The sequence below is a fragment of the Podarcis vaucheri genome (genome assembly GCF_965113315.1).
Source record: "Podarcis vaucheri genome assembly, chromosome: 6".
Lineage (NCBI taxonomy): Eukaryota > Metazoa > Chordata > Lepidosauria > Squamata > Lacertidae > Podarcis > Podarcis vaucheri.
The window spans coordinates 63,418,703-63,443,002 of NC_138764.1; the positions used below are offsets into that span (position 1 = coordinate 63,418,703).

The 24,300-nt window shown below is 45.8% G+C and overlaps 1 protein-coding gene across 2 annotated transcripts in view; it reads right to left on the reverse strand.

Annotated features, from left to right (window-relative positions):
* Positions 1-819: 819 nt before the first annotated feature.
* The window catches only part of CCND3 (cyclin D3), a 74,281-nt gene continuing 50,800 nt past the window's right edge, over positions 820-24,300 (reverse strand). The window contains exons 1-5 of one of the 2 annotated variants that reach the window (XM_082227184.1): positions 21,615-22,206; positions 18,913-19,128; positions 11,297-11,456; positions 10,350-10,492; positions 820-2,778 (exon numbers count right to left, since the gene is read on the reverse strand). In XM_082227184.1, the coding sequence (XP_082083310.1) occupies positions 2,608-2,778; positions 10,350-10,492; positions 11,297-11,456; positions 18,913-19,128; positions 21,615-21,803 (879 nt within the window). In that variant the 5' untranslated portion in view covers positions 21,804-22,206 and the 3' untranslated portion in view covers positions 820-2,607. Of the gene's footprint in view, positions 2,779-10,349; positions 10,493-11,296; positions 11,457-18,912; positions 19,129-21,614; positions 22,207-24,300 lie in introns of those variants that run through there. The other variant, XM_082227185.1, reaches the window with a different exon arrangement.

A 24,300-nucleotide genomic window follows, 5' to 3' on the forward strand; every position in this document is an offset into this window, starting at 1 on the left:
TGTTCCAGCAGCAGCTGGGTAGAGAAGAGTAATTGGTTTTGAACAGCTTTTAGCTCCAGGGGAGATCTGGTTGAGTGGCTCCTCTGTGCAGTGAGTTTGTTTGCGCTGGGAAGATGTCCCCTAGGACAGCCTCTTCCCCAGCGCAGATTACAGAACAATTTGCACGTCTCCCATCTATCTACTTGGCATCACTTAGCCAAAGCGGTCACAGGCGAAAGCTGTTAACTCCATGCAGAGCTGGTAAATGAGCTTGCTGAAGCCGCCTAGTGCTGGTACGGCTGGAGATCTCCCATGCCTAGTGCCTAAGACAAACCTGCAAGGATGGGTCTCGGACTGGAGAAAAATGTCAACTAAGGAGAAAGCTCTTCTGTATGCCAGGGCAGCAAGTGGCTTGGGGTAGAGCAGAAGGATGGCCCGCAAACTGCATCAGTGTCTTGGGTCACTTCCTTTGTATTGCTTGTAGGATGCAGCAGCTGTGTGGCTGTCCTTGGAAAAATCATGAAGTAAATAGAGTAGAAGGGGGAAAGACTCATGAAGAGAGACAGGCATAACACAAAGAGGTCTTACAAGAATACTGGTTGCTATCTAGAACAGCTAGCCAAAGTTGCTACAGCCAAAAGGCCTCCTGTGTTTTGAAATCAGCTTGTCAGAATTGAATTGTTAAAAGTGGATTACGTTAGCAAGGCAGAAATCAAGAAAGCGTTCTTGTCTTTTATTCTCAACAGGCCGATTTCTTAGAGGAACAAGTCAAGCAAGCTGTATTTTAGATGCATTTGGTTCTTTTCAGTCTTATTTCACCCGGGAAAGACGACAAGAGAGTGCCAATTTTAAAAAATGCTTTATTGCAGTATGGTAAAATATCAGTAAGGTATAATTTCCTTAACAGGAGGGTTTTGAGTGACAGTGACTATCATATTGACAAACTTTATTCAAAGCTCTAATATATAGTTGGGTGGATGTATCTATAAAATACATTCCTCTCGTCTTCAAACTTGTTCCAATAGACTTACTTATCAGAAATGCTGATAGCACATTAATTTTGACTAATCGGCGTAAGCACAATGAGGGAAAAGGAAAGGCAAAAACATAGTAAGAGAGAGGCTTTTTCCTGTTGGCCAAGGTGACGGGTCTCCAGTGGTGTTTTAGGTAGCATCAGTTCATGTTTCTTTTTCCAGCTGGAGGGTTGAATAATGAAATGCCACTAGAATTCAAAAGACAAAGTTTGCTCCCATTGCTACAGTTCCCCCACACCAAAGGTTTCTAAAGTCTCTCATAAAAGCAGCATTTAGGAAAAACACATACACACCTTTTTCCTGAACAAAACACACAAGAACAATACAACTCTCTAGTCCAGTGCAGTCGCAGCTCATTATATTGTAAACTCTTTAGGGGAAAGAGATCACTCTTGACCCCCTTTTTATTTGCTCAGAATAGATTTGTATAGCTGGACTTCCTTCTCCTCCATCACCCATCCCTTGCATGTAGCTCTCCTGCCCTTTTTTGTTTCTTTTTTGGCAGTGAAGACAGGAGGGATTTGTACATACAAGTATAGCAGCACTTGTTGGGTGTACTCTGATCGGGAATGACCTTGACTCTATCAAAGTAAGCAGCCCAGAGAGGTATGAAGGAGGACGAGGAAGGACATTAAGGCACTCTGTTATATGGCAAAAGGGATGAATCAGGACAACAGACCCTACTGAGCTTCTGATCGTGCTTTGTGGCTTTGTAAGGTTTGATCCTCACAATAAATAAAGTAACTCCGGTCTCACAGGAGTAAGAGAAGGCAACTGGTGCAGCAAGTAGAAATTTTCCCCTTGGGTTTCTAGGGAAGAGGGGATTCTCCCCAACCCCCAATATTTTATATGGAAAGCAGCACTTTACAAGCACCTACAAAAAGCGAGCCAAAACCCACTTACTTCTCCTGAACGGGCTAAAAGACTCTGAAGGGTTAATGGATTGTGATACTATTAATAATCAAAGGAGAACTAAGACGTCCTTGGGACTGGTCAAGAGATTCCAGTGCTGGACTTTAAATATAGCCTGGTCTCTCTCAACCAGGTGCCCACACATGGCTGGGTGAGCAGAGCGGCTTCAGCCAAGGCTGTCTCAGGTGCATGTTTCAACTTCTTCATGTTAAGGTGAAGGCGGTCTATATAACAAAAGTGCATTTTCTCTCTTGACACACATGCAACAGGCATGCAGCAAAGATTGGGACAAAACAGCAGTGATCAGCAGCGCGTCCTCCAACGAAGCAAACCCAAACTGAAGAACTTTTGAACTGACGCTAAGCTCACCTATCCTTCCCGAGTTCAAGCGTGGCTCAAAACACCACAGGAAGGTCCCCTGATCCTAGGAAAAACCAGGCTAGCAAGGCAGAAACAGTCCAACTGCAAGGGGCCTTTTCCCTTTTGGAGTCCCTCCCACGCCATTCCTCCAAGACCCAAATCCCACACGGTCTCATTACAAAGGTTATGCTCATGGGGTCATTTTCTCCCACTCCCCTTATTCTTCAGTGATCACATGGCACAGGCAGAATGTTCCGGGAGGCTTCTTTTCCTGCGTTAAGTTCTACTTGCTGGGAGCTGGGTGATTGGAGGGAGGGGCTGGTCACAGGTTGATGTCTGTGACATCCGTAGGTGTGCTGGTCAGGCTGACATCCTGGCTGTCAGGGTAAACGGCATCCTTGGAGGGGCTGTACTCTTGCCGAGGCTGTGAGGTCTGTTTCAGGTTCTCTGCCAAGGCCGCCTCAATCTGCTCCTGACAAGCTTTCAGGCAGTCCTGGGGAAAAAGAGAGAAGAAGGAGGTGCTCTTCATTTCCACTTAAATTTTCACTGCAGCAATAACAGAGCTCCTTCAAACATCTATGCTTTGGTTGGTTTGGACAATAGGCTTTTCTGCTCCAGTGAAGGTGCACATTCACAGTGAATTTCTTCTTCAATATCATGCAAAGGGGTTTGCGGGGCAACTAGCATCCTAGTAGAGTTCTGATTATTCTATTATTCTTAGATATGTATGAACAGGAAGGTCTTATGAAGTAGGGTTAGAAATACCTTATCCTTGTTCTGTATCCTAAGCCTGAGACCAGGCTCAAGCATTCTATATAGGTGACCAGTACCTGACAACAGAGACTTTGCCTCTACTTAAAAAAAATTAAGTGTTTCAAATATGAATTCCAGCAATTAACCCTACAGTTGTGCCGCCACACATCTAGCAAATATTGAGTCTGAATGCGGCTTCTGTGAGTCTTGGAGCCTTTTGAAAATACTCATTAAAAAATTCAATGGCAATAGTCTCAGTCTGCAGTTCTCAAGACTACGATGCCTGTTAGATCAGACCAAAGGCTCATGTAGATCTCACAGTAGCCAACATGGTGCTTTTGGGAAACCTGCAAGCAGTACAGGAGAGCAACACCATAGCTGGTACTCTGAGACATGCCACCTCTGAGAATGGAGGCGGTACAAAGTCACCCAAGCTGCTAGCCATTTCTATATCCTGTAGGGGCGAATTTCACAGTTTATGTGTGAAGAAATACTTTCCTTTGTCTGCCCTGAACCTTCCCGTGTTCAGCTTCATTGAATGACCTCTAGTTCTGGTATTATGAAAGGAGGGGGGAGACTTCTCTGTTTCGTTTCTCCACACTCTGCAAAATTTAATACGCCTCTACCCTGCTCCTCCTTACATAAAAGACCTCAAATGTTGTAATTCTTCCTCACTAGCGAGTTGCCCTTTTCTGAACATTCTCCAGCTCTATGATACCCTTTTTGAGATTTGGCCACCAGAACTAAACACTGTAGTCCAAGTGCGGTGACAACATGCATTTGTGTAACACTTTTATGATCTTGGTAGTTTGTTTGTTAGTCCCTTTTTCTAGTGCTCCCTAATACAGATTTTGCCCTTTTTAGAGCTGCTGTACACTGGGTCAACATTTTATTCAACCTATCTAACACACCAAAATCTCGTTCCTGGTCAGTCACCAACACTTTACAAACTTTTATGTGAAGTCAGAATTTGCCCTAGTCCTTATCATTGCTTTTTCTGCTCAGGGCTTGCAAAGCTGTGTTAATCAGCTGATTGCTGGCACTTGGGAAGTCCTGTGCACCAGCCAGATCCAATTCCCCAACTCTATCCTAGAGAGTGATCTAATTTAGTGTGTTTATTTTACTTATATGTATTATGCAAAGCTAAAAACTTCAAAAGTGCCAAGCTTGTCTCTTACTTATTTGCAACTGGCACCCATCCTTACTAAGGAATTTAGAAAATGGAAACACTTCCACGGACAAGTAAGGCATTGCAAAAAATTCCCCTCCCCAAACCACTGATTGCTATATTAAGTACCTGAAAGATGTAGGGTTTCAACCCTAGCTACTCCACACATGGAGTATGTTCAGCCCCACCCCCAATTCACCCACTCCAACCGTGCAAAGCTTCCATTATAATCTATAAGCCTGTCTTAGAATATAAGCCCATGAACTTTTTAGAACAGTGGTTCTCAATTGGTTGGTCTGTGGAACGTACTTGTCAATTGTCCGGGATATCCCGTTTTGGGGGGCAGTGCTCTCATGTAGGTCAGAAGACACGTGTTCTGTCCCGCACCGCCGCACATAAACAAAAACTACCACAGAGATATCAAAATTTTCAAAGGTAGGGAGTCCATGGCATGGCTTTTGAAAAATGGGGTCTGCACTACTTGGCTAATTGGGAACCACTGTTCTAGAACTTTCTTTGAAGGCTAATTGCTTTTACGTCATAGCACTAGAAAGTGTTCGGCAGTACACTGAAGCCCACCCCACTAGCCTGCATGGGACTGAAAATGCTACTGCCAAGGCAGCTGCATTAATGCAAGGGGAAATCTTGACCTTACGCCTGGGAGGAGCCGCATACAGCAGCGCTTTGAGATGAGGAAACCCCTCTCGTTTTGCAATGAGTCACGGTGGTGAGCCCCAATGAACCCCATCGCTGCTGCTGCACCTCCTCCTCTAAAGGCCAGGGTTTGCGCTCTTGCCCCAGCTCACAAGAAAACTGACATTTTGCACTGCAGAGCGCCGGGGTTCTCATTGGGATCCCCAGCCGGCTCCCCGAGGCTGGGTCCATTTGCAGGATCCTGCCACATACATAATCTTACAAAGAATCCACGTTTAGTTCTTAGAAATTGACAGAGGATGTGGCAAGTAAAAATAGCAACACCCAACACTCCTTCCCTAAGACAGTTCCAGTAACTGTGGCCTCTAAAACCTCCACCCAACAGAAGCCAGGGCTCCGCAAAGGCCATTCTAAATTTATTGGCCAGTTTGTGGGTGCAAGGGAAGGAACGGGAAGCAACGCTGTGAAAGGAGGAGGATTGATTAAAGGAATTCAGAAGCACGTGCATGGGAAGCAAAAGCTGCTTTTTTGTGAATTGAATCTTGCAAGTCTGTTTTGCAGCACTGTTCAGAAACCGAGGGACTATTAAGACCTTTAGAACGCATGTGTTGCATGAAGAAAACCCCAAGTTGAATTTTCAGTTTCTTCAGGGCGGTCTTGTACCCTGGAGAGGTGCTACTGCTCAGTGGAGAACAAGGCAGCTAATATCTTTGGCGCTCCAGATAATGCTGAAATACAATCCCTAACAACTGGCCATGTGAAAGAGTTGAAGGCCAGAAACATCTGGAGGGCCACTGGGCTAGCACTGATGAACCAATGGAAGGCACCCTTCTAAAGAACTTGTGACCTTGCAATGTGGCTGTGGTGAACCAGTGCTGTATGTCTACAGGAACAGCATGGCTTATTGCCAGCCATAAAGATTCCAACTGACCCTTCAAAGCCTGTTTCTGAGCTTCTGGAAGTGTCCAGTGAGTTGCAGGCAAGAGAGATGCCAGCACAAGACATGGGGCGATTCAGGGATGGAGGGTGGGCAGTAACACGCTGGCTAATGTGATGTAACACCAATGACAAAGCAATTCGTATCTAAATGTGTTTATCCTCAGCTAACCCTGACAAGCAATTAATTAAATGGATGAAACTGACATATTGATAGGAAAGGAAAGAATGCAGGTGTGGAAAAGATATAGGAGGTATAAGGTAAGTTCAGATCACACAAATACTATTCTACATCCTTTTCTTTTGTGAGCCAGTCTCCACTACCCTCAGTCTCACACTTAACTTTCTTTGACAGTGAGGACTAGAAACATGAGAACAAAAACTCAAGTCTCAGGATTTTAAAAGTTGTGCCAGGTGATGTGGCTTGCAACAAACAGATACCCAAAACAGGAAGATTGAATAACTACAGACAGCATATCGCAGTATGTACAAAGTCCCAGACTAGCAGCCTAAACTCATGTTCTGAAGTAGATACAGAGCATGTTCTCCTTACTCCAAGTAAAAATCAAGCAAAACTGGAATGCAGCAGAAATCAAAGGTTGATTACGACTGAAGATGTTATCTAGCCTTGAGGATGCATGTTTACTACAGAAGATGAACCGGCAGAGAAAAAAATAGGTACTATCTGGGTCACTGGAACCTGCACAGTAGCCAACAGCTCAAGAGGTAACCAAAAAAACCAAACCATGAACCCTTTGACTGATATTAACCAAACTTCTTGGTAGGCTCCAAGCACAACATCTTAATTGGACTGGTGCCTTTGTAGGCAAAACATCATGGAAGCATCTAATAAAATGAGGCACGCCTAATATAAATACCAGAAAGCCTACCCAGATATATAATTTAGTGATGTATGCTTCTTTAATATGAAGTAGCATTTTCACCTCAAGAGGGCCAACCAAGTGAGAACAGAGCCACAGTTTGAAGCCCCCACCCACTGAACCTTCAGCAAAAGCCTGTTAGGCATAGCAGATGAGATGGCAGGGGACGCCACAAAGAGACATCTTCACCCCGAGCTTGTCTTCTAATTAACTTCAAAACGACACAGAGCAGAAGAGCAGCCAAAAGGAACTGGGCAAGGGAAAGACCCTCCCAGCCAGCAAGATAAGCTCAGCGTTGCAACGTAGACTAGGCCCAAGCTTCTTTGTGGCACCAAGCCTTGGCTACTTTTAGTGCTTCTAATCTGCTCTTTATGGGTCACTTTCGTAATCCTCTCCCCACCTCCCACCTGTTCTCTGCTGCCTTCGATCAACTGTGCTCCCAGGACCAGCATTCAAACTCCGCCTCCTTCACAGCAGCAGCTTGCAAGCAGCTGGCTGCGGGCAATTCAGAGACTAGGGCAAGAGGCCAAAGAAAACCCAGCAACAGATAGGTTTCTGCTCCACGACTGTCAAGCAGCGATGGCTGGATCTGTGGGAGAGGTCCAATCCCAGAGCCTTCGCTCCGCCTTTCAGCTTTCGCCAGGTAGCGGGAGACATGAAAAGCCTAGCTTCCCCCTCCTCTCTGATGCCCCTCTGGCACCCAGGGGGGGCCCTGGAATTCTGCTTGAAATGAACTTCTTTGGACTCCATGCTTGCCCCTGACAGGAATCTGACACCGCGCCACATGAACAGATGCTAAGCTGGTTCTATCCCTTCCCCATCGGCCAGCCCAATCCCTAACACCTGTCCGTTGAGGTGTTTTTCAAAGGCCTCCTGTGTGCCCGGGACAAAGAGGAGCAACTGATCTGGGACCTCATGCAAGCCATCGGTGGGAGAGCCACCTGCATCATGTAGCCATCACCCATTCAGCAGCGGGCCAGGAGCTGGCACGGCACATTTGGGAAACGTGGTTGGGCTTTAGAGAAACAGCCAAATTCATGTCAACCCCCACCGGCCAGGGAAGAGACACAGCCACTTGCTGCGCTGGCTCTGGACCAAGAAGCGAACGCTAGCTTGGGAATCAGGAGGGGAGGGAAGGATAGAGAGGAAAGCCTGCCAACCATGCAGTCTTTGCATTGAGTAGGCGAAGAAAGCCAACGGTGTCTTCCGTTTCTGGAGGATGCAAGCCCTTCCGCATCAGACAGGAGTTTAAGAAAGAATGGGCTCTTCTCAATGGATACCCGGACATGATGAAATAAGCTGTTCCGTGCAGAATCTCGTGCCAAATTAAGTAATTAAGTCTCCAAGCTGCTGAAAAAAGGTCCATTGTCCTTGACGTCACAAGCTGGGATGGCTGCTCTTACAGCAGAGGTGAGGTGGGGAAGAAATGCAGCCCTCCAGACCTCTCTGCCAGGTCCTTTGGAGCCTCCTCAGGCCGTGCCCCTAGCTGGCCCTGCTTTGTATCCTGAGCATTTGCAGGAATGCATCCTCTAATAATGGCTCCTGCTTGTCTGGATGGAGGATAAAGAGGGCTACAAACGTTTGTAGAATATAGCTGCAGTACAAAAGTGAAATTTACATTTGGTTCCCCACCCATTTTGCCTCTGGCCAGGGCCAGAGCTTGTATGTGGTCCCTGAAAGGATGTCCATAAAGGGAACAGAGCCCTCCAGCTGAAAAAGTTTCCCTACTCTGTCTAATGGGATAACACGGGTTATGGAACTGCCCTCATGGCACATCTGGGCTGCCCAGATTTCTCCTTCCACTGCAGCTTTTCACGCTGTATCCATCCAAGGGGGACCAACGCAGAAAGGAGAGGCTGCAGAACTCCAGAAGGACACCTTGCACAATATTTCTGGGCAGCATGAACAGGACGATAAACCAAACCACAAGAACTGTCCATGTCCAAAGGATCATTTCAAAGGATGGTAGTGTAATGCAGATACTTATGACTCTACCCTCTCTGCACAATATGATGGCGCTATCAGCAGACCCACAGGGTAAGAGAAACAAAGGGGGCCCAGGCTGGAAATGTCACAATACATGGTACAATAGGGGCTTGTCAGACATATCTCTCTCTCTCTCCCCCCCCCCCCGCTTCCATGCACTAAGTGAGTGAATGTGTGAAAGGAGGACTGCATCTGCTAGCCCTGTTCCCACTGACCATGCCCTTCTGAGGCCTGCATGTAATAATAAGAGCCCTCCATGTGTACAGCTGTGAATTCCTGTGGAAAAGAAATAGCCTATCTGCTAAAACCAATTTTGCTGACATATATTTTAATTTGTTTTAGTGTAACTTTAATTACTTGGGACGCAGGTGGCGCTGTGGGTAAAACCTCAGTGCCTAGGACTTGCCGATCGCATGGTCGGCGGTTCGAATCCCCGTGGCGGGGTGAGCTCCCGTTGCTCCATCCCAGCTCCTGCCCACCTAGCAGTTCGAAAGCACGTCAAAGTGCAAGCAGATAAATAGGGACCGCTTTATAGCGGGAAGGTGAATGGCGTTTCCATGTGCTGCGCTGGTGCTGGCTCGCCAGCTGCAGCTTCGTCACGCTGGCCACGTGACCCGGAAGTGTCTTCGGTGGCGCCGGCTCACGGCCTCTAGAGCGAGATGAGCACGCAACCCCAGAGTCGGACACGACTGGTCCGTACGGGCAGGGGTACCTTTACCTTTACTTAACTTTAATTATGGTTCGAAATACTTAAATACCGCTTTTAACATTGTATTTAAACAACAATTTCCACGTTTTTGTTTTTGGTAAACCGCCAGGGGGTTCTACTTACAATCAAATGGATTATAAATTTTGCTAATAAAACACCCTTCTCAGATGAAATGAATGATTTTTATATGGCAAGGGGCCCTGGGGGCTGGTTAAAGATACAGTTCGAAGACACACTTACTGCACAGCAAGGCCAATGAACTCAGAAGGGCCAACTTCTGCAGAGGATTACACTAAGTCACTGGCATGGAATATGTTAAGGAAATATGCCCCCAAATTGCCTTACCTTGACACAGACCCTCTTGCTTGATCTTGCGTACAGTATGTCTGTCCCATTCCCCGTTTATTTCTCTCTGATATAATGGGCCCTTCCTGCCTCACAGGTGCGCACTTCGGTTATAAAATAAGACAGCAACTTTCGGTCCTGAAGCCTTTCTTCCCAAAAGAGCAGCTACTCCACCAAGATGAATGGAGCAGAGGTTCTCTTCAAACATACGTCTCCTCATGTGCTTTGTACACTTAAAAAAAGAGGTGGCTGCAGCTCAGGCACTTCCTGGACTTAATGCTACTACTTTTACAATGTATTCATTGTGGTGATATGCTTTATTGCTGCCTTATTAGCTGCCTTGGACATCTAATTAACATAAAGGTTGGATTGAAATAATCGTCATCATAATACTGCATGGCTGTCGTGTGCCTCTAAAACAAAGAGGTCGGCAGGTAGAAGATGAGGCACATTAAGTCCATGCAATAGTTTCTGCAGAGAGATGCCAAATGCCACTCCATAAGTAAAAGCAAGATCTCTGGGCTTGGGCAGATGAAGCCAGAGTAAGCTTGCCTTGAGTCAAACAGCAAAACGCAAGCCAGATCCCACCTCCCCAGAACCAGAGCCCTGTTCCCCACTGAGCACATACTCACCACCTCTGTGCCAGTAATGCTAGCAAGCAGTTCCGTATGCTCCTCGCCAGAAAAATCATCGGATGAGGTAGAGAGGCCATGGACTGCCGCTCCAATGCTTCCAGTAGCAATCATGGATGGGGGATACATAGCAAATGTGTAATCTACAAATTCAAGGAGAAAGAAGAGAGGGTGTCAGGATGACACGAATTCTTTGCTCACTACAGCTTCCAATAGGCCTTTCCTATTGTCCCCAAGAGGTCCTAGGACTTCCCACCATCCAGCTACAGTATCTTAAAAAAACACGCAATCCATTAGCTTACAGAAATAGTTTGCCAATAGAATATTATGAGCAGGTTTTCCAGGAGTGGCCTGGCCAATGGACAGGAGGAACACTGAAGTCCTCTTCAGGCATTTCTCATGTGAAGGAAAAAAGTGAGTTGACAGGAGCTCCCACCCCCACTGTGTTGAGGTGTTAACTTCAGATGGACAAATGGATTTTACCATTCTATTTGGTGGGCTTACACATTTCATTCTCATTTAAATCAAACAAAGACAGCACTCTGCAATGTTGTTGTACAAACTGTCCCAGCCCAAAAGACTATCAAGGGAGAGCCAATTACTTTAGTAGCCAAATGCTAGATGCTTCTGAGAGCAGAGTGCTGGGGTGGATGTGTCTTTAATATGCAATGTGGCTTTTTTGTGACAAATTTCAATAAGGAAACCTTTTAAACAATAGTTTGCCTAATATTCATCATCCTTGCCTTTCAGTCATGAGAAACCAAAGAGGTCAAGGGTTCTAGTATCAATGGGGAAAAAGCTGGGTGTCTCTGAAAAATGAGATCCAAAGATGCCACTGATAATTTGTTTAGTATAGCTAGGGATAAAAATCAAGTTCTGTTTCATTTTAGCCTGTAATGTAACTATGCTCCACCATTCCAAGGAAGTTCACCTGTTGCAGGACATACCTGTAGCACACAATGCAATGAACGTCTGTGCATGCTTCTTCACCAAGTCCACCTTCTGCTGGGGAAGTGAGAGCCGCTGGAGAATATGATCCAAGAAGTCATTGGCTATCACTGAGACTAGGTCCCACTTTAGCTTCTCAAGGACTAAAAACTCCCAGTCCTGAATGAAAACACAATAGAGTGTTAAAACAGAATGGGCCTTTTTAACCAACTTCACACTACAAAACAACAGTGGTTCAAAAGTCACATGATGTAATTCGTAAGACATATCAACAAAAGGTTACAACAGCCAATGATTAGGGATGCAAGGGGCCTGCTTTGTTGGGATAGTCCTGTGGAGATAATGTGGAATCTGCTAGCATTCATAAAGATAGGAAGATATTGAATCCTGCTGCAAGACAGAGATCAGACAGTGGCTTGATGTATTAGCGAAGAACTGCAGCTTGTACACTACTCCTTTCATAACTTCTGCTCTTGATTAACCACAGAATGCCATGTTGTCCAGACCCAGAACTATGGTTAGTTTAAACAAGTGAGCTTCAGCCACCATGGTTTGTAGCTGGCTTGTTTGAAAGTAGCTGCAGTTAGTATAAACCTCAGTTTGCTTGTCTGGATGACACAACAAACAGGAGTTAAGTAAGAGTGGAGGCAAACATTTCTGAACTCCCCCTGGCCACTTGGCAGGACAGGAGAATGGCCAAACATGAGGCTCACTCTGTCCCACACATGTCATACAGAACTGTAGTGAGTGTGACATGAGAATGTGGCCAATTGCTCTCTGCCCTCTTCCGTCCTTTAGTTGGAACTGCAGGCAAGTATGCCTTCTGCTATTGCTTGTGGTATATGTTGACCACTCTTCCTCTCTACTCTCCTAAGGAATGAATTTACAGGTTTAAGTAGAAAGCAGAGCTATACGACATCCAAACTCACCAATGATTTGTCATCTAAGCACAGAATACAGTCAATTAGACACATCAAAGTGGACTTGGTGCACTATCCCTGTGGAGAGCAAACTGCATTCTAGGCTAACATTCACCAGTCAATGATGCCCACAGAAACTCCATGATGCAAGGTGTGCATGTGTTATTATTATTAAGACCCAACACTTCAGAGGTTCAGGTGCTTTTGGGGTCAGCAGCAAGGAAGCTGCCTTCCTCTTTTGCTTAAAATGGTATCTCATTTTTATCACCTCTTTCCACTTGTAGCAATGCCAGTTCATGGCAGTTTCCAAACTGCTTTAGTTGTAGAAGAAGCAACCCTGGCAAATGGAAAGAGAACAGAGGAGCTGAAGCGCTTTGCTCAAAAGAGCAAACATCCTTTTCCTGAACTTTCCCCTGACACTTCACAGGCTCAGTTTGGGTCACTTAAAAGAAAACAACCACCAACACAGAACAGAAAGCTGAGCATGCCGGACAGCAGTGATGTTACATAACTACCACTGCAGTTCTTCAGATAGCGACAGGGGACCTGAATGCTTGCATAGCTGTGAACAGAAAGCCCCCACCCCAAACACCCACTTTACCCCAGTTTCTCCCTGAGGAGGTGCCCCCGCTCCAACACTGCAAACTGCCAAATTCCTTAAGTTTAAAAGCTATGCAAAGATCTGACACAAAAACTATTTAAGGGAGAAATTGTGGCATTCTGCATGCACGTGTCTCTCTCCCCCCCCCCAATTTGCCCAATCAGCAGATTTTGTGCCTAAAGCCCAAACTGCATTCTAAACTCAAGAAAGCTGGATCCAAACGGAGTACATTGCAGTTAGATCCCATTCGCTTCAATGGGAACAAAGTTTTAAGCCATGACTAACAAGTCGTGTTGATTTTACTGGGACCCAAGGGAACTAGTTTACTCTGGATCAATCCCAGAGCGATTCAAGAGCAGTTTTGCATTTCTTCTGTATCAAAATCCCTGGAGAGGGGAAAAATACAGACCTGGACAACTTATGTGGAATTTGCACATGACCCCTTCTGAATCTTGGACAGGGCTAAACACACAACGTTCTGGAATATACTTTGCGCGTGCCTGCCCTTGCTTTCTCATCAAGATTTCTTTCTACATTTTTTTCCATGGAACCCTTAGTTTACTTTCAATACCACAACTTCCTCTATAGACATTTCTCAATAGGCAGCTGATGAGCTGCATCAGGCCTCTAAAGCATCTCCAACTGGCTCTCTGGTTCTTGCCCGCCTTCACCACCCATTGCTCTCTCCCACCTTTCTCCAAAAGCCTGCAGTGGCTGCCACTAGGCCAGCTCCAGCCACCATGTTTTCTTATGATGCTACAGCTGCACGATCAGCCACTTGGGAGACATGGTGACTGGGACTGGGATAGCAGCAGCTACTGTGAGCCACAGATATATGGACAGCGCTACGTCACAGAGACACCTCTTAAATTCTTTGGGTTTAAAATCCAGATTCTGAAGATGTCCCAAAGGCACTCTGACAGTGCAATTTTACACCATGTGTTACTTTATGGAACAGATTCCCTCATCACATCAAAAACAGCATATCCACACATCAAACTACCAGAAAAAAACTGCAGAAAAGGACAACTATCCCAAATGCAGTTTGCCACCCAACCTACTCAGCAAGAGATAGTGAAACAGGGAGGAAAGGAGTCCATTGTGCAAATAGGAAACTTCAGTTGAATGTGCACTGTTGCCTCTTCTGCAAGAAAGGAAAGCTAAAGGTGCTATAATCCTTGGTGAAAACTGAAACCACTTCAAGCAGTATCCTTCATAGTTTAGGGTACAGTCAGCACCCACATCCACATTACCAAGTTGAAAAAGAAGTGTGCGTACTGGGTAGCCTTAAGAAACAGAAGCTGCCTGGTTTTTGCAGGCAGATGAAAGAAGCAATAGAATCCTGAAGTAGCAGATGGACCATCAGGCTGCAGGCGGAGGGATGCCATTTTTTAAATGCTCTCCAATGTCAATATTCACCACAAATATTCTGCTCGAATATATGTGGTGCCTTTATAGATAAAAATACTAGCGTATCAGAGAGAAAGATCCTAAGTTAGCCCTCTCTTATTGTTATGCTTTGTTCCCTATTTGTAGGGAATGTTTTATATCGGGGAGCATTAAAAATGTGACATACACACATTCTTTGTAACCTGAAGTGGAACAGTTCATTCTACCACTTCATGCCCAGGGAAGTTCATAAAGAGCCAATTTCATGCCCAACAGATTTCTAAAACACTGGGAAAGTTTTCTTGCTCCCCATGGTGATGCCATAGCTTATGATCTTTGGAAAGAAACAGTCTCTGATATCTATGGAGCAGTCCAGAGCATCTTAGAGAGCAAAAATCCCAAGCGCTAGGCAGACCAGATGGTTATTGAATGAACTGTGAAAGCAGATCCCATCAAGCCAAAGACCTTGTGACCTGCTGACATGAAATGCTCCTCTAGCCATCTCTGCAGCTAAATGTGCACGCAGCAAATTGGCTGAATGAATGAAGTGCAAGGCAACTTAGATAATACCCGTGGACGGAAACCCAGCTTCCTTCAAGTGGATAAATTCCTTGTTGCATCATTTCCTTCTGCTAAGAATAACTTCATCATGATCTTGAATGCTGAGCTGCTGTCAAGCAGGCATCCTCCTCTTCTGCAAGAGGAAATTGACCTACTGGGAAAGTGAGGCGGCTTTCCTTCCAGGAGCGGCTGAGGAGCAGGCTTGATGCTACATCCTGATAAGGCACCAGGATGTAGCCATTGTCCAAACCTTGATGAAGACGCTTTCTCCTTCCTATCCCTGGATCACTCTCACTGCCCCGTTGTGAAAGTAGAGAAGCACGGGACATTATTAGCACACAGGAGGGAAGTAGCAGATCTCTGCGGTTGTGTAAGTGAAGCATTAACACTCTCAGTCCCAGGGGCAGATGCCACCCAAGCATTACCCAAGGGAGCCACTGACCCTCAGTCACCTGAGAGTCCCTTCCTGAAGACCAGAGAGTGTTTCAAGTGCAGGTCTGGGATCAAGGGACAAATTCCCATCGCAACCTGGTCTCCTGGTTGTTCACCCACTGGCTTCTAATAACAGAAATTTTCTATTTTGTTTCTGCACTAGGCAATGCACAGTGACTCTGGGTTCATCTTGTGTTAAAGATCCACTTCCTGGCATGTGTGATGCCTTTAAATAAAGAAACCCACCTTTTCTTCTTTTTCCTGGAGACAGGCAGCTGTAGCTCACAACCAGAAATATGGCCACAATGCATACTTTTCTAGTGGGCAAAGGTGGCCAGTCTCAAAACATTGAAAGCTGTTTCTTTATATCTGATTGACATACTTTGCCTAAGAACATTGCTTAGTCTGGACTCCTAACTGAAGTAGGAGGAAGCTGAGTCAAGAAGAACCTTCTCATTCTTCTTACACCTAGTTTCTTGATCTCTAGTACCCAATGAGCAGAATCTTTGTCTTAGCAGCAGTGCTTGTACTTGGCTATCGGTTGCTTCTACAACATCCCCCATCTTTACAGGAGTATTAACAGCCTGGAGTAGCTGGGGCAACCCAGCCAGATGGGTGGCTTATTATTATTATTATTATTATTATTATTATTATTATTATTAACCAGTCAGATATCAAGATGAATTAGAGGCATTCATGAGTGAACAGAAACTGCTTGCATGGCCCATTCTACAAGATTAGGAGCAAAGGTACAGACAAGTATGAAATTTAAATTCATAGCAGACCTAGATACCTTGCCAGAAAAACTTTTGAACACCAACGGGGCAGAACCTCCCCACCCCTATGAACATGTAGTACAGCGGTAGCCAACATGGTGCCCCCCAGATGTTCTGTACTGCAACACCCATCATCCCTGTTCATCAGCCTTCTGGCTGGGGCAAAACATCTGGAGGGCGCTACATTGACTAGCCCCGGCCTATTAAAACCCAGCAATGCTTTCTGTACAAGCAAACCTGCAACCACCTAGCCTGTACCAAAAAGGAAGGCCCATGGAAGCCATGGGGATTCCCCTGTTTGCATCTGCCTTAAGAAAAATCCTAACTGCTCTGACATCATATCTCTGTTCTTCTCTGCCCACACATTCTAATTTGTCAGACAGGGTCATTCACAGATCATCTCAGCCTCCTTTCAGAAAATTCCAACCAGGTGGTGATTACCAGTGTTTGCCTCTATAGGCAACCTTTCTGAAAGAACACCTGGCACACTGAGTGACATGCACTGCAGTCAAAAAGTGGCTGTATATATAAAGCCAGATTTTAAAATATTTAAATCAGATTGCAAAAAAATTAACTGCATAAGCCTAGCCCCACAATCTGTGGGTTGGGATGTAGCTGCCACTGCTGCACAAAACATGGCAGACTGAATGCTACTCTGCTAGCGGGAGCCAAGGTAGGGTCCTGAAACTAGCATTACAGGGGTGGGAAAGGGCTGGATCCTAAGCAATTCCATTCTCATGAAAGGGGCCTGGCATGGGGCCTTCAATTGTGCCAATCTAGAGATGGTGCAGCAAAAAATGAAAGACAACCTGCCTCCTTTTGCCCTGGTCAGAAGAAGCAGAGCTTTGGATGTGGTGGCCCCCCACATTTCCAATTTAGGCTTAGGATTGTTCTGCCTGGATTTCAGTTACATTAAGTATCATCTAAAACACACACAATATAAAATGGTATCTGAATGTAATACAAACAAGCACATTAAAAGGCTACATTCATCATCTTTTAAAAGTAAATCCACCACACTTTGTCAAGAATATTGTTAACCTACTTCTCTATTAAGAATGACCCAAGAACAAAACACTGTACTTTGGAAATCAAAATTTTAAGCATGACCCAATGGGTCATGCATTATATTTATTATTGTGCAAATTGTGAATATTTACCCCCAGCCTTTCAAGCATAATTTCCAGCCCTTGCTTAAGCAAAATCCTGGTTACATAGTCTTCAAGTAAACAATTTTGCTTAGGTTCCTTACATGTGCATAAGGACAGCAAAGCAGAAATCATACCTAAAATAAATTCTGCAGTGGAAAATGGGAAACCAGAGATTTTGTATTATGTGAATGATTTTGTTTACACGTTTATGAAGCTAAACAGAAAAATGCTGTCCTAAAGATTATAAAAGCAAGACTAGAGATGCTGTATTATGTATAGAAGCCCTGTTTAGTGGCAAACTGATTATGTTTTAATGCTTAAAAGCAACCAAGTAGAATGTTTATATGTTCAGGAAATATATGAATTAGGAAGTTGGAAAATTGGTTTAAATCAGTTGTTTAGTCCCTTTGCTTTGGTGGTTTAAACGTCCCTGATTTAAATCAATCCATCCTGCTGATGTCAACGGATTGCAGTCTCCTTAAGAAGTCCCTCAAAGAGAAGACACCACTTTCCTTTCCCAAGGGGACTTGTTCTAAATGCTAAGAGCTCTTCCCTGCCCTGACACACCAGCCAATCTTTCACCCCTAATTAGGCTCTCAATCCTAAATGCAATTATTAGGGAGGAAGGCCTTCTGTACACAGCAGGACTTACCTCTTAGCAAACATGCCTAAGATAGGACTGTAAGTAACATTGCAACTCATGCTTGAATTTAACGTGCCTCCCAATAGAAGCTTTTGGTCTCTAAAAGTCCAGTGCCACATTCAATCCAAAAGGTTCAGTCAGAAGACCCAGTGAAAACTCAGCAGCAGAGAATCTTTGGACTCCCTTTTTTAACATTTTCAGAACATGCATTGCATTAATATGAAGTCTGCAGTTTGAAAGAACTGTCAGGTTATTAACCAGTGCACCCATCATTGGCTAAAAATTTAGATTAGCGCATGTCTTCTCAGAAGTAGGACCCATTGAGTTGAATGGTGCTTACATCCAGGTAAGTAGGTACAGAACTGTAGTCTTAGTCTAACAACTGATGACTTACCTGTTGGTAAAGAAACTATTTGCCATCAGATCAGCACCAGAGAATATGGCCATACCTTGAGAACAGAGAATCCTGCCCATACTTATGGAAACTCTACTGAAGAAGTACCATTATCCATAGGATACATTTATGCCTGTTCATCATGCTACTGATTCACAACTAGACCTGCTACTGGCAATGGCGATACTGCTATAATGTCTGCACTTCAACAATGACAGTTCAGTTCGGTAAATCAGATTTTGCTACCTCTGCAAAATTCAGTGTTTGTCCCAAACATTCCAGGGCAGCCAACATCAAAGGCACAGTGCAAACAGTTACTGGATTCAGAGTAGCGTGTTCTGTCCCAAATAGAATTGGTTAGCTAGTGTGTCCTCTTCAAACACTGCATCCTGCACGATTCCTTGCTCATTGCAAGAGAATATGAGAGAGGCACAGGCTTCTTTCCAATATAAATTGTGCATTGGGAACAAACCTGGTTAAATGGGATGAGTGAACTCTCAGGTGAACTGTCCATACAAAATAATCAACAGCTGAGTTATTACGATGGGGATATAATCAAGAATAGAAAAATGGTGGTTCCCACATGGAAAAGCATCATGTCTACTTGGGTGTAGCAGGAGAAAGGAAACATATAGGATGCATGGAAAACAGAAACTAGACTGTCAATCCATGATTCAGTGGCAGCGAAAGTAAGCCTGTGGAAACAGGGAGAAGGAATCTTGTAACTGAAGAGGAAGAAACAGCTTACCAAAACTTCACGCGGGGTGATGGAATTGTCTGTGTAAATGCAGAGTTTCTCCACTGTTAAAGGCATGGTTTCTCGCAGCTTGGAGGCCAGGAGCATACACACAGCCCCAAGAAGCTGCAAGTGGTTTTTGCGGGTGGGGACACAGGACAGGTAACGATCCACGTAATTCATGGCCAAAGGGAAAACCTCTTCTTCGCACTTCTGTTCCTCACAAACCTGACAAAAACAACAAAAGAGAGGGTTTATAAATAAAACAGTCATCCACTGTGCCCTCTGTATGAAGGTTTCAAAAATAGTTGCTATCAAAGTGCAAAGATAAAGCAAGACACACTTAGTGACTTCACTGAGCCATACTATCTTTCCTGTAAAATGGGAATAGTTCCCTTCTCCATAGTAACCTGTAAAAACACATAAAAGTTGACACAATCAAGACACTCAGGTACTGTAATTTTCAGTTCTTTAGAGAAGGATTCGTAGCATTTTCTAACAGGAAATATCCATGTCATATGGTGATTTTATGATATTAACTACTTAAACCATGCTGTTGTAGCACTCTGATTTATTGATTTATATTTTACCTCTTTATTTTTCTTGAAGAGACAGTGAGGCAATTTACTGCTCTGTAAAATAGGCATATTAACAAACCTCTCTTTTTATTAATCATAACCCCACCTTTCCACCAAACAAAGTCAAGGGAACTAACAGCATTAATAAAAACAACAACAGAACAATCCCTGGAGAACAATTGCCTAGCAGAGGCAATGAGCACCCTCAGATTCCATATATTCAAGTTTCATGTACGGAGTACAGAAGTCCAAATGTTTCAGATTTTGAATATAGAGTGAGGAATTGGGGTTTAAAAATGCTGGTAGCATCGCACACACAATGAGCAAGAGCCCAATCATTCAGACCCATCTTATCCCAAATTCCTCAGGCTGCAAAACAATATGAGCCCAACCTTCAACCTCTTAAGACTTGTGCCATTGATTTGACTGGTGCTTGCCCAAAGGAAGCCATCAGATGAAGACAGTACTGTATTAACTAAGACCTTTCTCCTCAAATGCAAACCAAAAAAACTTCTGACTTCCAGTCCCTTATTCCGACCACTGGCTAGACTGTTACCAAGGCGCTGCCCACACTGAATTAAGTCAGCTTAGCAAATGAAACACTGAGGTTTCTCCTTTTGCAGAAGCCCATTTTTCTTTGCTGGCAGTTTTCCTATATCCTATGAGGCACTTTTTGTAAGGATTTACTGCCACTTTTGCTTCATCATTTATCTGTAAGTGACATTGAAGCAATTTACACTTCTGTAAAATGGGCGCAATAAAGGAGGAACTTTCTAAGCTTTTGATATTAACCTCAGTCATCAGTTTTAAATATCTATGAAATAAATAAAAAAACAGCCCAGCCCTACAACAAAATTTCATACTTCAAAATCCAAAAACTCTATTAGTCTACCTGCCTAAAAAGTGTGCTTTGGGGAATCAATTACTTTCTATGGAGGCCACTCTTACCTGCCACGGGCAATTGGGAAAGGTACTTTTTACAAGCCTGAATTTATTAACTTCCTGACACGCAGGACAAATGACAATTTATTCTGAATACTTTTCAAAAGCAATCCTTTGCAGGGAGGAGGGGAGGGGATATATGCATCCACATATTACTTGTCTCTTAAAGAAACCAACTGCAAGGCAAGCATAACAGCCCTGTCTCCCACAGGCTCTTCAACAAGTGTTGCTCTCTCCATTTCCAAGTCTGGGAAAGCTTTGCCTGTTAAACTTCTGCCTGCTGCAAAGCAGTGCAACCTGAATAAAGGCAGCGAACCTACCCTAGTTCCATTTCTGATACTAACCCACATTTATTTGCCTGACATGCGGAGCAAACCTTTACCCGACTTTTACTTTTGATGCAATACGTTTAAAATAACCCCCCCCCCAAAGGTGGCGATGATCTTAGTATTTGTGTCAGCCTGTACTCGCAGCCTCCCTTGCCGCTGCCTCTTCATCCTGCCCCTCGTTTTGTCAATTTGTAGATTTTAACTGCGGGGAGATTAATCAACCCCATGATCTTGCGCACGAACCGGGCGAGCGACTGGCGACCCCTAGAGGTCACGTTGCACACTGCGGAGGAAAGGTGCATGCCAGGGTGCTTTTGAACTACCCCTGCACCGAAAGACAGAACCGGAGGGGGACACGCAGGCCTCTTGGAGCCCTGCTTCAGTCATTCCCATCCACGCTCATCACGACCCACCGGCGTCTCTCTAACCCAGGCAAGCTGGCCCACGTACCCGCCTGTTTTAAGACGCATCGGTTCCGGTTATAATACGTCTTCGATCCCCCTCACCTACTGCTCCAAAACGCCCCCCACCCCCCGTTTTCAGAAGAGGTTGAATCCCCCACCCCGGCTCTCCCGCCGGATCCAGCCGATCGCAAGGCCTCAATCCAACGCGCACTTCACCTAGGGGCGCCAGTTCCATTGAACTGCACGAGATTTACTCCAGAGTAAGCACGCCCAGGATCGGGCTGTGATCCTAGACGTCCTCGCCGAGGGCAACCCAGAGAGCCTTACTCCAGAGTAAACCCGGCCTTAATGGGAAGGAAGTAAGGGAAAGGGTGTCGTGCGAGCCGGGATCTGATCCCGCGAGCGGAAGGGGCGACGCAGGGCATGAGGGGGAGGGGGGGCAACGGGATCCCGGCACAGACCTCCAACATCCAAAAAGCCAACATCTTCCGCATGTAGGGCTGGATCTCCTTCTGCACGCACTGGAAATAGGAGACCCGGGGGCTGTAGCGCTCTTCCTGACTCAGGAGGTTCTGCAGGACCCGGCGGTCCCTTAGCAGCTGCGGATCCCGCTTGGCCCGGATCACCCCCTCCACGCACAGCAGTTCCATGTGTCCGGATCCGGGGATGGGAGGAACGGAAGAGCGGAGGGGGTCCGAAGTGCCGGTGGGGGGGATCTGGCTGCTGCAAGGCGGGGAGCTCGGAGGGAGGGAGGGAGGGGAGGGCTCTCTCGCGCTCGCAGCCCGGGAGCGGGCTGGATCACCCAGCGGCAGCACCGAGCCCAGCAAAGCAGCCTCCCCTCCCCCTGGCTAGACTCCTCCAGGCTCCCGGCTGCAGAGAGGCGAATGAATGTGCGGCGGCGAGAGCTGCGGAGAGGCGGAGCCGGGGCCCGGATCCTCCTCCTCCTCCTCGGGAAGGTGGAAGGAGGAGGTCTGGTCTGCTAGGCTGACTGATGCCTCCCTCCAGGCCACGCGAGGCAGCTGCCATCATAGGGGAGGAGAGACCTCCTTGCCACTCCACCCCTGCAAACTTTCTTTTCCCCCCTACCAGAATGTTCTTTGCAGCAGAGGCTTTCAGATGTGCACCCCCCCCCTTTCTCCATTGTCATTTCATGACCTCTTGCCCCTTACGCTCCGGCTTCCTCCTGACAAGCCAGGGGCATATTCTATTCCTAGGGATCACGCAGTGCGCGCTTGGCAGGGAGAGGAATGCCGCCAGGCATTGTCGCGCATCGCTTTGCCATATGAATGGAGGAAGCGCCGTCCTGCAGAATGGCAAGGCGCAACATCCGTTTCCAAGGAAGGGCCTTGAGGACGGCTCTGGCTGCAATAGCCCCGCCGCCCGCTGTTGGTTCCAAAGACGGGGTTCCCACGAATAGGATTACGTCCCTGTGGAATCCCAGATCTCTCAATGGAGCTGATAAAGGCTCCGCATTGCCATGCTATCTTGCAATACTCCCATTGCATTCTGCAGCTGCTGTTTTGCCTCTTTTCAAGGCTGTGAGAAAAAAAGAGGCTGTAAATTGGTAGTGGTGCAATGGCTAAATGTTTGCAGCTGCAAAAAGCAAAAACAACAGCAGAAAATACTGCGATAGCCTCTGGCATCTATATCAGCAATGTAGCCAATTTGATGGTTTAGGGAAACAAAGAGCAGAATCTATGCAGGGAAGGGGATCTTGTTCTCAGAGATATGTAGGGCCAGATTAAGACCTTTAGGGGCCCTAAGCACTGAAAATATTACGGTGCCCCCCATATGTAATTCAAAATAAAATGAAATGAAACAAAAGTTTAAAAATCCCATAAATTTATTGCAGCATATGACAGGATCTGATTTCCTCGTGCAGGTGCACACACATACACACACAAATTTGCACCCCTGCTTTGCTGGTTCCCTACGCACAAAATGGGTCTGCCTATTGGGTAATCCAGCACTGGTTATATGGTGTCCAAGTAAGTGGACTAGCTTAGGGTTACCAGATGTCCCCGTTTTCCGGGGACAGTCCCCGGATTTGCGAATAAGTCTCCGGACAAATTCCATCCGTGGAATGTCCCCGGATTTCATCTAATGTCCCTGAGAAACGCAGCAGGGCAGTCTCAGCAGCTCAGAGCAGTTGGCTCTGGCTGGCTTCAGGAGCTGCTCAGAAGTCCCCATATGATGGTAGTGCGGGGGCTCTAAGATGCAGCTTCCGGGCTACCTCCACCTTCCCTGACCCCAGCAATTAAGCTGTGAAGGGAGGCTTCATGCTGCCTATCGGAGCAGCCTCCCAACTCCTACTTGCATGCAAGCAGGAGTGGGGCAGGGATATCTCAGCTGTGAAAGGAGGCTTCACACTGCCTATCAGAGCTTGTGTGCAAGGAGTCAGGGATCTCTCAGGCAACGGGAAGCCTCCCTTCCCAGCTGAGGGATCCCCACCCCCTCCTGCTTGCACACAAGTAGGAATAGGATTGGGGCTGCTCCGATGGGAAGGGAGGCATCTTGCTGCCCGAGCCTCACTCACTGCTCTCGGCCCTCCTCAAGCCTTCCATGCTTGACCCACCATGCACCACTTCACCACCACCACCACCAAAGAACCAACAACAAGCCTCGAAGGAAGGGGAAACATGGCAGTTGAGGTCAAGGTGGCAGCCTCTGCCACCGCCATCGCTGCAGCATCAACATCTCGAATGTGTAGTATTTATTTATTTATTTATTTATTTATAGCGTCCCCAGATTCATTGAAAAAAAATCTGGTAACCTTACTATGACTATGTACTCATTACTAGCTTAAAACACAAGTCTTTCATTTTCTCAATTCAGATTGAAGCTGGTTTGGGGGGGAATGCATCAAAATACAGTGGATGTGTACACATTGTACTAGCACCCGCTGCTAGTGTTGAAGTCATGTATATGTGATGCTACCCATAGCCCATATCTTGTAGTTCCTTGACAAATGCAGTTTGATGTGTTTCCCTTCAAACCAGATTCCATCCAATTCGAAAACATAATCCATAATCACTGCAGTTAAGCTGAAGTGTGAACATTTGAGACAGTCATTCTGCGTGCACAGATGAACAGGGGTCTGTAGGGTGGGTGTTTTTTGTTTTTTGCTTGCAGGTGCAGAGAAACTAA